General features: G+C 50.9%; 1 protein-coding gene across 5 annotated transcripts in view; it reads left to right on the top strand.

The window, feature by feature from the left end:
* TTC7B (tetratricopeptide repeat domain 7B) overlaps nt 1–15,438 on the top strand; it is a 275,364-nt gene that overhangs the window by 22,058 nt on the left and 237,868 nt on the right. For all 5 annotated transcript variants that reach the window (XM_027552728.1, XM_027552730.1, XM_027552726.1 and 2 more), the window contains exons 2-3: nt 7,387–7,541; nt 12,492–12,660. In XM_027552728.1, coding sequence (XP_027408529.1) covers nt 7,387–7,541; nt 12,492–12,660 — 324 coding nt within the window. The remainder of the gene's footprint in view (nt 1–7,386; nt 7,542–12,491; nt 12,661–15,438) is intronic.

The raw sequence follows: 15,438 nt of genomic DNA, 5'->3' as shown, positions 1-15,438 counted from the left end.
CCATGGAAAAGAAATGCAAAAAAGCAAAGTGGCTGTCTGGGGAGGCCTTACAAATAGCTGTGAAAAGAAGAGAAGCGAAAAGCGAAGGAGAAAAGGAAAGATAGAAGCATCTGAATGCAGAGTTCCAAAGAATAGCAAGGAGAGATAAGAAAGCCTTCCTCAGCAACCAATGCAAAGAAATAGAGGAAAACAACAGAATGGGAAAGACTAGAGATCTCTTCAAGAAAATTAGAGATACCAAGGGAACATTTCATGCAAAGATGAGCTCGATAAAGGACAGAAAGGGTATGGACCTAACAGAAGCAGAAGATATTAAGAAGAGGTGGCAAGAATACACAGAAGAACTGTACAAAAAAGATCTTCATGACCAAGATAATCACGATGGTGTGATCACTCACCTAGAGCCAGATATCCTGGAATGTGAAGTCAAGTGGGCCTTAGAAAGCATCACTATGAACAAAGCTAGTGGAGGTGATGAAATTCCAGTTGAGCTACTTCATATCCTGGAAGATGATGCTGTGAAAGTGCTGCACTCCATATGGCAGCAAATTTGGAAAACTCAGCAGTGGCCACAGGACTGGAAAAGGTCAGTTTTCATTCCAATCCCAAAGAAAGGCAATGCCAAAGAATGCTCAAACTACCACACAATTGCACTCATCTCACACGCTAGTAAAGTAATGCTCAAAATTCTCCAAGCTAGGCTTCAGCAATACATGAACCATGAACTTCCAGATGTTCAAGCTGGTTTGAGAAAAGGCAGAGGAAGCAGCAATCAAATTACCAACATCCGCTGGATCATGGAAAAAGCAAGAAAGTTCCAGAAATACATCTATTTCTGCTTTATTGACTATGCTAAAGCCTTTGACTGCGTGGATAATAATAATAAACTGTGGAAAATTCTTCCAGAGATGGGAATACCAGACCACAGGACCTGCCTCTTGAAAAACCTTTATGCAGGTCAGGAAGCAACAGTTAGAACTGGACATGGAACAACAGACTGGTTCCAAATAGGAAAAGGAGTACATCAAGGCTGTATATTGTCACCCTGCTTATTTAACTTATATGCCGAGTACATCATGAGAAATGCTGGGTTGGAAGAAGCACAAGCTGGAATCAAGATTGCCAGGAGAAATATCAATAACCTCAGATATGCAGATGACACCACCCTTATGGCAGAAAGTGGAGAGGAACTCAAAAGCCTCTTGATGAAAGTGAAAGAGGAGAGTGAAAAAGTTGGCTTAAAGCTCAACATTCAGAAAACTAAGATCATGGCATGTGGTCCCATCACTTCATGGCAAATAGATGGGGAAACAGTGGAAACAGTGTCAGACTTTATTTTTGGGGGCTCCAAAATCACTGCAGATGGTGACTGCAGCCATGAAATTAAAAGATGCTTACTCCTTGGAAGAAAAGTTATAACCAACCTAGATAGCATATTCAAAAGCAGAGACATCACTTTGCCAACAAAGGTCTGTCCAGTCAGGCTATGGTTTTTCCAGTGGTCATGTATGGATGTGAGAGTTGGACTGTGAAGAAAGCTGAGCGCCGAAGAATTGATGCTTTTGAACTGTGGTGCTGGAGAAGACTCTTGAGAGTCCCTTGGACTGCAAGGAGATCCAACCCGTCCATCCTAAAGGAGATTAGTCCTGGGTGTTCTTTGGAAGGAATGATGCTAAAGCTGAAATTCCCATACTTTGGCCACCTGATGTGAAGAGTTGACTCATTGGAAAAGACTCTGATGCTGGGAGGGATTGGGGGCAGGAGGAGAAGGGGACGAGAGAGGATGAGATGACTGGATGGCATCACCGACTCGATGGACATGAGTTTGAGTGAACTCCAGAAGTTGGTGATGGCCAGGGAGGCCTGGCGTGCTGCAGTTCATGGGGTCCGCAAAGAGTCAGACACGACTGAGCGACTGAACTGACTGACTGACTGAAGCATTCGTGGAAAGAACAAACTGAATCTGAAGGAGCTGTAGGGCTCCATATAAATGCTTCACCTCGTGACATCAGTTCTGAAAAAAGTGAAGTCGCTCAGTTGTGTCCAACTCTTTGTGACCCCATGGGCTGTAGCCTACCAGGCTTCTCCATCCATGGGATTTTCCAGGCAAGAATACTGGAGTGGTTTGCCATTTCCTTCTCCAGGGGATCTTCCTGACCCAGGGATTGAACCTGGGTCTCCTGCATTGCAGGCAGACTCTTTACCCTCAGAGCTACCAGGAAAGCCCCTAAAGAGTCCGATAAAGCTTTAAAAAGTTTGATGTTGGGACTTCCCTGTCAGTCCAGCGGTTAAGACTCCATGCTTCCACTGCAGGAGCTGCCATTTCGAACCCTGGTCAGGGAATTAAGTTCCGGCTTGCTGAGTGGTCCAGCCAAAATGAGAAAAAAAAATTAATTAAATAAAAGAGATCCTTGATACCATAAAAAAATATCAGAGTCATGTTTTTTTTTCTTTAACATATATTGAGTTTTGAAAAATGAGGGCATGGCCCCCTGAGGTTCCTCCCAGTTTCTGAGATACAGAGTTTGCATCGTATTAGCTTATAATAGCCGTGTTCTGTCCCGTGATTCTCGCACGCCGTCAGTATTTCTGCATGTGAAGCTCCGGTGCTCACCCTCAGGCCTCTCCCTGCCCGTCCTTCACCCCCGAGTCCAGGTTCTTTCTCAGGAAGCTCACACTTCCCGGAGGAAGAGCCGTTGCTCCGGTTCTGGCTGCTCCGTGTCCTGGGCTCCGCTCTGTGCCCCGGGCCCCGTGCACACACGGCCTCACGGTCCTGGCGTTGTCACAGCCCCGGGGCCTGCCTGGTGTCCTGCACAACTCTCAGGCAATTGCTTTCTCTTCTCAGACGACTGGATGATACTGTGTTCAACAGCCTACTCAGCCCTGTTTGGTGTTGCTTGGCTCCTCCCAGGCCCTCGGTCTAGTCTCTAGAATCAGCTCCCCAGTGCAAGACAGAGGCACTGCTGAGAACTAGTGATTCAGCAGCTTTGGGTCACTGACCAGAGGACTTGGAAAGGCTCTCATTACAGCTCGTAGACCCAATTCTCCAAATCTCAGTGGTCTTCTGTGATATATATGTATATATTTTTTGGTTAATTTTTGTTGTTGCTCAGTTGCTAAGTGGTGTCCAACTCTTTGCCACCCCATGGACTGTACCTACCAGGCTCCCCTGTCCTTCACTGTCTCCCAGGGTGTGCTCAGATTCATGTCCGTTGAACTGGTGGCCATCCAACCATCTCATCCTTTGCTGCCCTCTTCTCCTTTTACCTTCAGTCTTTCCCAGCATCAGGGTCTTTTCCAATGAGTCGATCTTCGCACCAAGTGGTCAAAGTATTGGAGCTTCAGCTTCAGCATCAGTCTTTCCAATGAATATTCAGGACTGATTTCCTTTAGGATGGACTGGTTGGATCTCCTTGCAGTCCAAGGACTCTCAAGAGTCTTCTCCAACACCACAGTTCAAAAGCTTCAGTTCTTTGGTGCTCAGCTTTCTTTATGGTCCAACTCTCACATCCATACACGACTACTGGAAAAACTATAGCCTTAACTAGACGGATCTTTGTCGGCAAAGTAATGTCTCTGCTTTTTAATATGCTGTCTAGGTTGGTCATAGCTTTCCTTCCAAGGAGTAAGCGTCTTTTAATTTCATGGCTGCACTCACCATCTGCAGTTTTGGAGCCAAAAAAGTGAAGTCTCTCAGTGCTACCACCTTTCCTCCATCTATTTGCCATGAACTGATGGGACCGTGGATGCCATGATCTTCGTTTTCTGAATGTTGAGCTTTAAGCCAACTTTTTCACTCTCCTCTTTCACTTTCGTCAAAAGGCTTTTGAGTTCCTCTTCACTTCCTGCCGTAAGGGTGGTGTCATCTGCATATCTGAGGTTATTGATATTGCTCCCGGCAGTCTTGATTCCAGCTTGTGCTTCTTCCAGTCCAGTGTTTCTCATGATGTACTCGGCATAGAAGTTAAATAAGCAGGGTGACAATATACAGCCTTGACGGACTCCTTTTCCTATTTGGAACCAGTCTGTTGTTCCATGTCCAGTTCTAACTGTTGCTTCCTGACCTGCATACAGATTTCTCAAGAGGCAGGTCCTGTGGTCTGGTATTCCCATCTCTGGAAGAATTTTCCACAGTTTGTTCTGATCCACACAGTCAAAGGCTTTAGCATAGTCAATAAAGCAGAAGTAAATGTTTTTCTGGAATTCCTTTGCTTTCTCTGTGATCCAACAAATGGTGGCAATTTGATCTCTGATTCCACTGCCTTTTCTAAATCCAGCTTCTACATTTGGAAGTTCTCAGTTCACATATTGCTAAAGCTTGGCTTGAAGGACTTTTAGCATGATCTTGCTAGCGTGTGAAATGAGCACAATTGTACAATAGTTTGAGAATTCTTTGGCATTGCCTTTCTTTGGGATTGGAATGAAAACTGACTTTTTCCAGTTCTGTGGCCATTGCTGAGTTTTCCAAATTTGTTGACGTATTGAGTTGTAGCACTTTAATAGCATCATCTTTTAGGATTTTAGATAACTCAGCTGAAATTCCATTGTCTCCACTAACTTTGTTAGTTGTGATGCTTCCTGAGGCCCACTTGGCTTCACGCTCAAGGATGTCTGGTTCTAGGTGAGTGACCACACCATTGTGGTTATTGGGGTCGTTAAGACCGTTATTGTACAGTTCTGTGTATTCTTGCCCCTTCTTCTCTTCTTAATTTCTCCTGCTTGTATTAGGTCCTAACCATTTCTGTCCTTTATTGAGCCCATCCTTGAATGAAATGTTCCCTTGGTATCTCTAATTTTCTTGAAGAGGTCTCTCAGTTCAGCTCAGTTCAGTTCAGTCCAGTCGCTCAGTTGTGTCTGACTCTGTGAGCCCATGAATCGCAGGACGCCAGGCCTCCCTGTCCATCACCAACTCCCGGAGTTTGCTCAAACTCATGTCCATCGATTTGGTGATGCCATCCAGCCATCTCATCCTCTGTCGTCCCCTTCTCCTCCTGCCCCCAATCCCTCCCAGCATCAGAGTCTTTTCCAATGAGTCTCTAGTCTTTCCCATTCTTCTGTTTTCCTCTCTTTCTTTGCATTGTTCACCTGAGAAGTCTTTCTTACCTTTCTTTGTTATTCTCTGGTTTCAGGGGGGTGGGGCATATCTTTCCTTTTTTCCTTTGCCTTTTGCTCCTCTTTTCTTAGCTATTTGTAAGGCCTCCTCAGACAACCACTTTGCCTTCTTGCATTTCTTTTTCTTGAATGGTTTTGGTCTCTCCCTCTTGTACCAGGTATGAACCTCTGTCCATAGTTCTTCAGGCACTCTGTCTACCAGACCAAATCCCTTGAATCTATTCATCACCTCCACAAATTATAAGGGATTTGATTTAGGTCATACCTGAATGGCTTAATGGTCTTCCTACTTTCTTCAATTTAAGCCTGAATTTTGCAGTAAGGAGCTCATGATCTGAGCTACAGTCAGCCCCTGGTCTTATTTTTGCTGACTGTACAGAGCTTCTCTATCTTTAGCTGCAAAGAATATAATCGATCTGATTTCAGTATTGACCATTTGGTGATGTCCATGTGTAGAGTCCTCTTTTGTGTTGTTGGAAAAAGGTATTTGCTATGACCAGTGAGTTCTCTTGACAAAACTCTGTTAGCCTTTGCCCTGCTTCATTCTGTACTCTAAGGCCAAACTTGCCTGTTGCTCCAGGTATCTCTTGACTTCCTACTTTTGCATTCCGGTTCCCTGTGATGTAAAGAACATCTTTTTCTGGTGTTCTAGAAGGTTTTGTAGGTCTTCATAGAACTGGTCAACTTCAGCTTCTTTGGCTAGTGGTTGGGCCTTAGACTTGGATTACTGTGATGCTGAATGATGTGCCTTGGAAACAAACCAAGATCATCTTGTCGTTTTTGAGATTGCACCCAAGTACTGCATTTCAGAGTCTGTTGTTGACTAAAAGGGCTACTGCATTTCTTCCAAGGGACTCTTGCCCAGGGTAGTAGATATAAGGGTCACCTGAATTAAATTCGCCCATTCTGTCCATTTTAGTTCACCTTTTCCTAAGGTGTCTACATTCGCTCTTGTCATCTCCTGCTTGACCATGTCCGATTTGCCTCGATTCACGGACCTAACATTCCAGGTTCCTATGCAATATTGTTCTTTACAGCACTGGACTTTAGTTTCACCAGCAGACACATCCACAACTGTGCATCGTTTCTGCTGTGGCCGAGCCGCTTCGTTCTTTCTGAGACTTTTTCTCTACTCTTCCCCAGGAGCATATTGGACACCTTCTGACCTGGGGGATCATCTTCCGGGTGTCATATCTTTTTGCTTTTTCATACTGTTCATGAGGTCCTTGAGGCAGGAATGCTGGAGTGGTTTGCCGTTCCCTCCTCCACGGACCACACTTTGTCAGAACTTCCACCATGACCTGTCCGTGTTGGGTAGCCCTGGATGGCATGGCTCATAGCTTCATGAGTCACATAAGCCCCTTTGTCAGCAAGGCTGTGATCTGTGAAAGAGAACTCCTGTCATGGGTTTTAGCTTGAGGCATATTTTCCTAGGCCTTTAAAAAATGCATTTATATTTTAATACAATTATGTGCTGTTCCATCACAGAAAAAAGTAGACCGTGTTCAGGCTGGGGTGTGAACTGTTCTGGGTGTTCTCAGAACAGTCTGGATGTGTGGATTCCGAAGAGCTGCTCTCAGAGTGAGGTTTTTATTCTAATTAACAAGCCAACAGCAACAGTAACAAAGTGTGAAGTGTAAGTGATACACTCTTGGAGGAGAACCTTTATATACACATTCCCAGATATCATGTCCGTAGAGCTTTGACTTTTAGGCAGAAACAGACTGCATGTGTTCAGGTCATTTTCATACAAACTTGTTTTAAAGTGTTGCGTACACAAGACATTCTACCAGTTCATGTCCACATATAAGGCTATAGACCACAAAAGAGCTACAAGATTTCACTGCATTGTCTTTGGAAAATAGAGTATTGGGTCTTGTGTGTCTTGGTAAGATCGTACTGAATAAATCATAAGACAACTTTGTGTTTCCTACTGATCTTGAGCTCTCTCCATGTTAACATGTATCCGTCTTTTGGTTGGATGGCATCACCGAGTCGATGGACATGAGTCTGAGCAAACTCCGGGAGGTGGTGATGGACAGGGAGGCCTGGGGCGCTGCAGTCCATGGGGTCACAAAGAGTCAGACACGACTGAGCGACTGAGCAGCAACAGCAAATCTTTCTAGAGCAGCAAATACAGGCCGAGGAATGAGTGCTTGAGCTGCATCCTCCGGAAGCTTTACTAATTAAGAGGACTCACTGTGAGATGGTCCCAGAGACTCCCCACACGCAGACCGCCCTCGCCCCATTCACCCTCTTCTGTGTTCTTCGTAGATGACATGGCAGAGCTCCTCCTCGGGGAGGCCAAGCTGGAGCAGTACCTGAAGGAACACCCCCTGCGGCAGGGCGCCAGCCCTCGAGGCCCCCGGCCCCAGCTGACGGAGGTCCGCAAGCATCTGACTGCTGCCCTGGACCGAGGGAACCTCAAGGTACCGGGCCCTGGGGGCGGGGGGCCGGGCCGGGGAGGGGCCCGTGGCCGGGGAGGGCGTCCCACACGTGGCGTGGGAGCCGCTCTGCCCCCCGTGCTTCCCTTCTCGGGAGGGGACTCGGCGCGGGGCTTCCAGACCAGCAGCTTCTCTCCCAGGAGAGCCCCCGAGGCCACGTTCTCCTGAGAAATGGCACTGCTGTCCCCAGGGGTCTGGAATGAAGCTGTCAGGTGCGGCCCGGAGCTCAGCCTGGCTTTGTCCCACCGACAGCGGAGGAGCTAGTCCCGCGGTTCCTTAGCGCACGATCCCCGCCCGAAGTCTGCAGCCCAGCGTCCCGGGCGGCCGGGCCGAGCTGTGGGGGACCCGGCGGGAGCCCCCTCTGCCCGCCCCCTAGTGCTTGAGGGGCTGCCCTGCGTTCATCCGCCCCGTCTCTGGGTCTCCTCTGCGTCCCCTCTCACGAGGCTCTCCTGTTGGAAGCCTTTCATCTCGCCTCACCCCCGGCCCCCTTCCCCTTCCCCAGCCCAGCCTGCCCTGCGGTGAGCGTTGACACCTCTGACTTCTGTCCTTCTTCCTTCCTCCCTTCCTGCACTTCCCTTCAGATTTAGGGACTCTTGTCTCCATGTTGGTTGTTCTTCACGAAGGTGGTTCTGGTGACTCCGATGGGCCTAGTGGCTCTGGTGGGTCTAGTTAGAGGGAATGGTGCAGGCACTCAGGAGTCTTTCCGGGAGTGGGGGTGCGCCTGCTGCTGCGGGTGGGGTGGGGGCCCCTGACTAGGCTCTGTCCCACTTCCAACCCCCCTCATTTCGTCTGGAAAACTTTTTGTTTCACCGGTCCTCTTCAGCCCTCACAATCCAGTGTGACAGCAAGAATATTGAATTTCGACTTAGATTTCTCAGTTTGCTTTCCAGCGTGGAGTCACAGGCTATGTGATCTTGGGAAGCTGTTTAACCTCTTTGAGCTTCACATTTCTCTCCTGTAAGCCCACTTAGCTCAAGTTGTTTTGAGTTTCAGGTGTACAAATTCTTTCACAATTGAATAGCTTTAGATACATGTCAGCTTTTGCTATTTTCCTGGTTCTGCCTTATACAATTTTTCTCCCATTGCCAAAAGTGGGGCTTCCCCAATGGTTCAGCAGATAAAGAATCTGCCTGCCATGCTGGAGACACTGAAAACGCAGGATCGATCTCTGGGACAGGAAGATGCCCCTGGAGCAGGAAATGGCAGCCCACTGCAGTATTCTAGTTGGGAAAATCCCAGGGACAGAGGAAGCTGTGCAGGGAAAATCCCATGGGCTGCAGTCCAAGGGTCCCAGAGAGCCCGACACGACCGAGCGTGAGCACAAGAGCCTTGTAGAGTGCTCCAGAGTTGCCTTGCAGACCGCCCCACTCCCACTGGCCCATGTGAAATTTCCCCCTCCACTTGACCTCAAGGTCCAGGGTCTCCTGCCTGGGAGCTGGGGAAAGCCCTGTGCAGACACATTCTTGTTCAGTCACTCAGTCATGTCTGACTCTTTGTGACCCCATGGACTGCAGCACGCCAGGCCTCCCTGTCCTTCCCTGTCTCCTGGAGTTTGCCCACATTCACGTCCACTGAATCAGTGATGCCATCCAGCGACCTCATAGGTGCCCACGAAACACACGTGCACCGAGGCTGGAGAGACCAGAGCAGGGGGAAGTGTGGGGGCAAAAAGTCTGAACGAGTAGCCGGCGGCCTGGCCTCTGACTCAAGTTGAGGAAGTTACGCCTGTCCGGGGCTGGGCGGTGGGCCCGAGGTTGGGGCTGCTCCCCGGTCCCCCGCCTGGGGCCTGGGCCGAGACGTCTCCTCCGCACTCGCCCAGCAAGCCTCTCCAGGCTGCGCCTCCCTATTGTGCCTCCATCCCTGGGATATTCCTCAAGCTCCTGCATGGCAGACGTTTGGCCTTCAAGTTTGTTAACATTTTTTAAATCAAAAGCATTTTTTCTTGCAGTAGAATATAAATAACATAAAATTTATCATTATAACCATTTCTTAGCATATAGTTCACTGGCTTCATTTTTTATTTTGTTAAAGATTTTCTTTTTTAATTTTTTTGACGTGGCCACTTTTAAAGTCTTTATTGAATTTGTTACAATATTGTTTCAATTTCATGTTTTGGTTTTTTGGCCGCCAGGCATGTGGGGTCTTGGGTCACCTAACAGGGATTGAACCTGCGCCCCCTGCTCTGGAGGGCAAAGTCTTAACCACTGGACTGCCAGGGATGTCCCAGTTCAGTGGTTTTGAAAGTCAAAGTGAAGTCACTAAGTCGTGTCCGACTGTTTGAGACCCCATGGACTGTAGCCACCAGGCTCCTCTGTTCATGGGATTCTCCAGGCAAGAATACTGGAGCAGGTTGCCATTTCCTTCTCCAGGGGGATTTTCCTGACCCAGGGATCGAATCCAGGGATCGAACCGGGTCTCCCGCATTGGAGGCAGACGCTTTAACCTCTGAGCCACCAGGGAAGCCAGTGGTTTAAGTGTGTTCATATCCTCATCACCACCACCCATCCTCCGAACCTTTTCATCACCCCAAGCTGAAGCTCTGGACTCAGCAAACAGTACTTCCCCTCTCTTCCCCCTTCAGTTTGCTTTCCAGCCTGTGGTTCTCAGTTCCAGGGAGAGAGAGAGGACACGGCAGAACCCCTAGGAAGCCTTTCCACTGTACCCAGGGCTGCCCTGTCCCCCTCTCCTGCTGGAGAACCCCACGGTGGATGCTTTTTTCACAGCTCTTTTTCTGTTTTCTCTAGTCTGCTTTGATTTCTTTCTGTTTCCAAATATAATTCTCATGCGTGCATTGGGGTCACTTGCTTGGGCCACTCTTAAAACCCCTTTGCTCCCTTCAGTCTCTCTGTCTGCCCTGCGCCCTTTCAAGGACTTCCTGAAAGTCGACCACCTTGGCTTCGCCACGCTCTGGCCAGTGACCTGTGTATCACCCGCCCCATCCCAGCCATAGATTACGGGATAGTGGCGCTTCGTGGTGTGCGTCCGTCAGCTGAAAACTTCAGCCTTGTATGGCTGGGGTTCCAAGGAGGATGCCTAGGAGAGGCTGATAGATCTGTTTCCTTACATAGACAGCTAGGTCGCCTCTCCTCTCCCCAGGGACAAGTAGGGGTGGGGAAGGGCCCAGGATGAGGCTGGCACACGTGTGGGCCAGGAAGCCAGCCTCTCCGATGGGGAGGAGGACAAGCCCATCAGAGGACAGCTCGAATGTGCACCCTCTGGAGGGACCTGGTCAGTCCCCATAAGCAGCTGGAATGGCTCAGCTAGAAAAGCTTGTCCCTGGAAAGAAAGAAAGTCTGGTTCTTACACCAGTTTAGAAAGCCTCCCTCCTCGGGTTATTTGGGCTACAGTCAGTGGCACAGCCCCAATGCTGTGTGCTCAACCCACCAGGATGTCCACGGAGCCGCGTTTGTTGAGACAGGTGCTTCTGTGTTTTGTTCATAACACACGCCTTCCATCCTTGGACCAGCCTGAGGCCTGAGGGGAGCTTGTTTTACAGCAGCTTTATTGAAACATAATTCACATGCCTTAGAATCATTGTTCAGATTTGATGGAGAAATCAGAAGCTTTAGAGACAAGCAGAAGTTAAAAGAATTCAGCACCACCAAACCAGCTTCACAACAAATGCTAAATAAACTTCTCTAAGCAGGAGACACCAGAGAAGGAAAAGATCTACATAAACCCCCCAAAATTAAGAAAATGGTAATAGGATCATATATATCAATAATTACCTTAAATATAAATGGGTTAAATGCACAAACCAAAAGACAGAGACTGGCTGGGCAGATGAAACATGTGCATGCATGCACTTCCACTTACCACATCACTCTGCTTAACACCCCAAACTGTATGTCATTATTTTATATTTTTAGGTTAATCATGTTTGCATTATGGCTTGCAATTGTAATGATCCTTTTATTTTTTTGTCTGGGTATTGATTGTGAAAACTGATAAACATCTTCTACTATTGCAAAAAAAATAAAGTGTGCAATTTAATGGTTTTTAGTAGAGTCACTAAAAAGAATCTGCCTGCAATGCAGGAGACCCTTGTTTGATTCCTGGTCGGGAAGATCTGCTGGAGAAGGGATAGGCTACCCACTCCAGTATTCTTGGGCTTCCCTGGTGGCTCACCTGGTAAAGAATCTGGATGCAATGCCTGAGATCTGGTTTCAATATTTGGGTTGGGAAGATCCGCTGGAGAAAGGATAGGCTACCCACTCCAGTATTCTGACCTGGAGAATTCCATGGACTGTGTAGACCATGGAGACACAACTGAGTGACTTTCACTGCACTTTCACAGTAGAGTCACAGACAATTCTAGAACATTTTCATCACCCCAGAAAGGAGCCTGTAACCATCAGCAGGCACCGCCTCTGCGCGCACCTTCCCAGCCCTAGGCGGCACTTGTCTGCTTTCAGCCTCGGTAGACCTGACCACCCTGGCCAGTATCCGCAGCCTGTGTGGCCGGCTTTTTCGCTTGGCGTCATGCGTCTGAGGCTTGCCTGTGTGGCGGCAGGGATCAGAACTCCGTTCGTGATGATGGCGGAGTGATATTCCCGGGGGTGGCTGTGCTGCTGCTGCTGCTGCTAAGTCGCTTCAATCGTGTCCGACTCTGTGCGACCCCGTAGACGGCAGCCCACCAGGCTCCCCCGTCCCTGGGATTCTCCAGGCAAGAACACTGGAGTGGGTTGCCATTTCCTTCTCCGATGCATGAAAGTGAACAGTGAAAGTGAAGTCGCTCGGTCGTGTCCTGCTCTTGGGGGAGAGACCACCTTTTGCCGCCCAGCAGTGGCTGGGCCCGCGCGCCGCTCCCGCCCCGGGGCCCTGTGGACGCGCGAAGGGAAGTTCCCACGGCCGTCTGGAGTGGAGAGCCGCAGGCCCGAGGGAGTGTCGGGCGTGTATCTGAGGACAGTTTCTTTTCTCTCCTCTTCCCTCCAGTCAGAATTCCTACAGGAGTCCAGTCTGGTCCTGGCCAAGCTGCACTACGTGGAAGGAGACTGCGAAGGCGCGCTCCGCCTCTACGCCCGGGCGGGCCTGGAGGACTGGCCGCTGACGGGCGCGCCCCCGTACCGGCTGCGCATGGCCGCCGAGGCCTACGCCACCCAAGGTGAGGCGCGTCCCGCGGGCGGAGCCCGGCTCTCGCCGCCTGGGGGCTCTTCCTGCCCGCGGTGTGACCCCGGGCCCTCGGCGGGCGTCATCCCCGGCGCTCCTGGCGAGGCAGCTGGGTTTGCCCCACGGCAGGCTCTGGGCCATGCTAAGCCCGGCGACGTGGTTTCCTCAGAACTGCAGCTCCTCGGTTGGCCTTGCAGGAGAGGAATTTCAGTCGAGTTTCCTGATAATTTATCTGCGACTTAAGCAGGGACCATTCTTGGTGGCTCAGCTGGTAAAGAATCCTCCTGCAATGCAGGAGACCTGAGTTCGATCCCTGGGTTGGGAAGATCCTCTGGAGAAGGGAAAGGCTGCCCACTCCAGTCTTGTGGCCTGGAGAACTCCATGGACTAAATAGTCCATGGGGTCGCAAAGAGTTGGACACGACTGAGCAACTTTCACTTCACAGCATATAAACAGGATTTCCCCACTAACTCAGCAGTAAAGAATCTACCTGCCAAGCGGGAGACCCGAATTTGATCTCTGGTTGGGAAGATCTCCTGGAGGAGGGCATGGCAACCCACTCCAGTGTGTTTGCCTGGAGAATCCCATGGACAGAGGAGCCTGGGAGGCTACGGTCCATAGGGTCACAACGAATCGGACACGACTGAGTGACTCAGCATGCTGGGTTAATTAAGCCTCAGCGGTTGGCGCTTACCTGGGGGCTTGGCGGCTCAGGGTGTGGAAGGGGGACGTGCTGCCCTGTTTGCCGCAGAGGACGCTATGATCTGATCTGAGGGAGCTCCGTCCCATGGGGAGGAAAAGGACAAGAAGGCAGGACACGCACGCTGTCTGACCTTTCCAAGCTGTCACTTCCTCGTCTGTGAAATGGGTATAATCACAACCACTTCATAGAGTTCTGAGGACAAAGTCACATAATATATGTAAAGCACTTACTAAATGATGTTTTGAAATGTTAGCCCCAAACAAAACAGCAAATGGGAAAAGCCAGGCCTGGGTAACAGCTTTTCAAAGGAAAGATGACTGTGGGCCAGCGGGGCCAGGAAGGCTTCCTGGAGGAAGAGGTGCACTTAGTGGGCCTCTAAAGGCCTCGGTAAGGAGACCCTCTGAAGCTGCCCCTCCCCTTCCTGCCACACCGCGGCCACACAGAGGCCTGGGTCCCAGGCGGCCTCCCGCTGTGGAACAGCAGTGAGCTGGCCACCCGTGTGCAGCCACTGTCCGCCTCGGTTGCCCGGTGCAGTGCTGACCCAGCCGCAGCATGCCCACTTGAGAGCTCTGTGGCCAGGCGGCATATTCACCCTGTTCCCTGGGAGCCTTGCTCCAGGACATTTAGATCCCTCTAGTTAATCTCTGCATCCCCGTGGGCCGTCACTCCAACGGGGTGCTGGGGCTGACAGTCCTGCAAGGCCGTCTCAGCAGTTCCGAGGGTCTGCGCCACACGGCCGCCCTCCTCTGCCTGCTGCTCTCCCAGCATCTCACATGCCCTGGGCTGTGGGAGTGTGTGTGTGTGTGGGAGTGTGTGTGTCTGTGGGAGTGTGTGTGTGGGGGGGAGTGTGTGTGTGTGTGTGTGGGAGTGTGTGTGTGGGAATGTGTGTGTGTGGGAGTGTGTGTGTGTGTGGCAGTGTGTGTGTGTGTGTGGGGGTGTGTGTGTGTGTGGGAGCGTGTGTGTGGGAATGTGTGTGTGTGTGTGTGGGAGTGTGTGTGTGTGTGTGTGGGAGTGTGTGTGTGGGAGTGTGTGTGTGTGTGGGAGTGTGTGTGTGTGTGTGTGTGTGTGAGAGAGATCTGGGTGCAGCAAGAGCAAGGCGTCGTGGATGGCCTGGGGTCTGCGGGCTTGTACCCAGGGGCTGGTTTGCCCGCTGGGGGTGGCGGGGCTCTGAGGGGTGCTTTAGCACCAAAAGCTCAGGTCCAGAATTGGGCTCTGCCTCAGCCTGGTGGGGTAGACTGCACTGCTAGCTTAGTCTCACGGCTGCCACCCAAGCGGGCAAGGAGGGCCGCAGCTCGAGACGGGCCCTGGGTGGTGTGTGATGGCGGCAGCCCCAGCACGACTCCGGGGACACGCCGGCCGGCTCGCGGGAGGAGGGAGATACTGTCCTTCCTTCACCAGAGTGAGCCCAGGCGGGAGTCCTCAGCAGGGGCCCCTCGGGCGGGCGGGCACTGGCCCACGCCCCTCCCTCTGCCGCCTGCAGGCTGCTGCCCGCGTGGACTGAGCCGCACACTTTCGAAGGTCACCTCCCCTCTTCCAGGGGCCCTGAGGTCTGACTCGACCTGGGGTCTCAGCCAGAGCCGGGAATGTCCCTGAACGTCCACATCTGCTGGGGCAGCCGTGGCCGGGAGCGGTTTCCCTTGACTGGGTAATGTTAGCCTTGGCTCGTGGGGAATCGGAAACCCACATGTGCAGTTACAAGCACCTCCTCTGGGAGGTGAGTTAATCCTCCACACCCCTAATTTACAGACGAAGGAAATGCAACGGGGTTAGGTCACTAGGAATGACGTTGGTGCCTACTGCGTGCCAGATGTTGTGACTCTTGTTTGGGCATCTCAGCCAAGCCTCACCACCACCTGTGGGATGGACACGACTCTTTCCGTTTCACGGATGAGCACACTGAGGCCCAGGGAGGTTGGCTACGCTGCCTGGGGTCCTACAGCCGGGACTCAGCCTCGGCCCCTGCTCCTCCGCTGAGTGTCGGGAGCGGGGCAGACTGCGGGGTGCTCAGCTCCCGAGTCCATGTTCTCAGCCACCCTGTTCCCCTGGCGTGTGGGTGGGCATCTGCTCGGG

Source organism: Bos indicus x Bos taurus, chromosome 10 (genome assembly GCF_003369695.1).
Source record: "Bos indicus x Bos taurus breed Angus x Brahman F1 hybrid chromosome 10, Bos_hybrid_MaternalHap_v2.0, whole genome shotgun sequence".
NCBI lineage: Eukaryota > Metazoa > Chordata > Mammalia > Artiodactyla > Bovidae > Bos > Bos indicus x Bos taurus.
The sequence above is the reverse complement of the archived record's forward strand: the minus strand, read 5'-3'. Positions and strand labels throughout refer to the sequence as shown.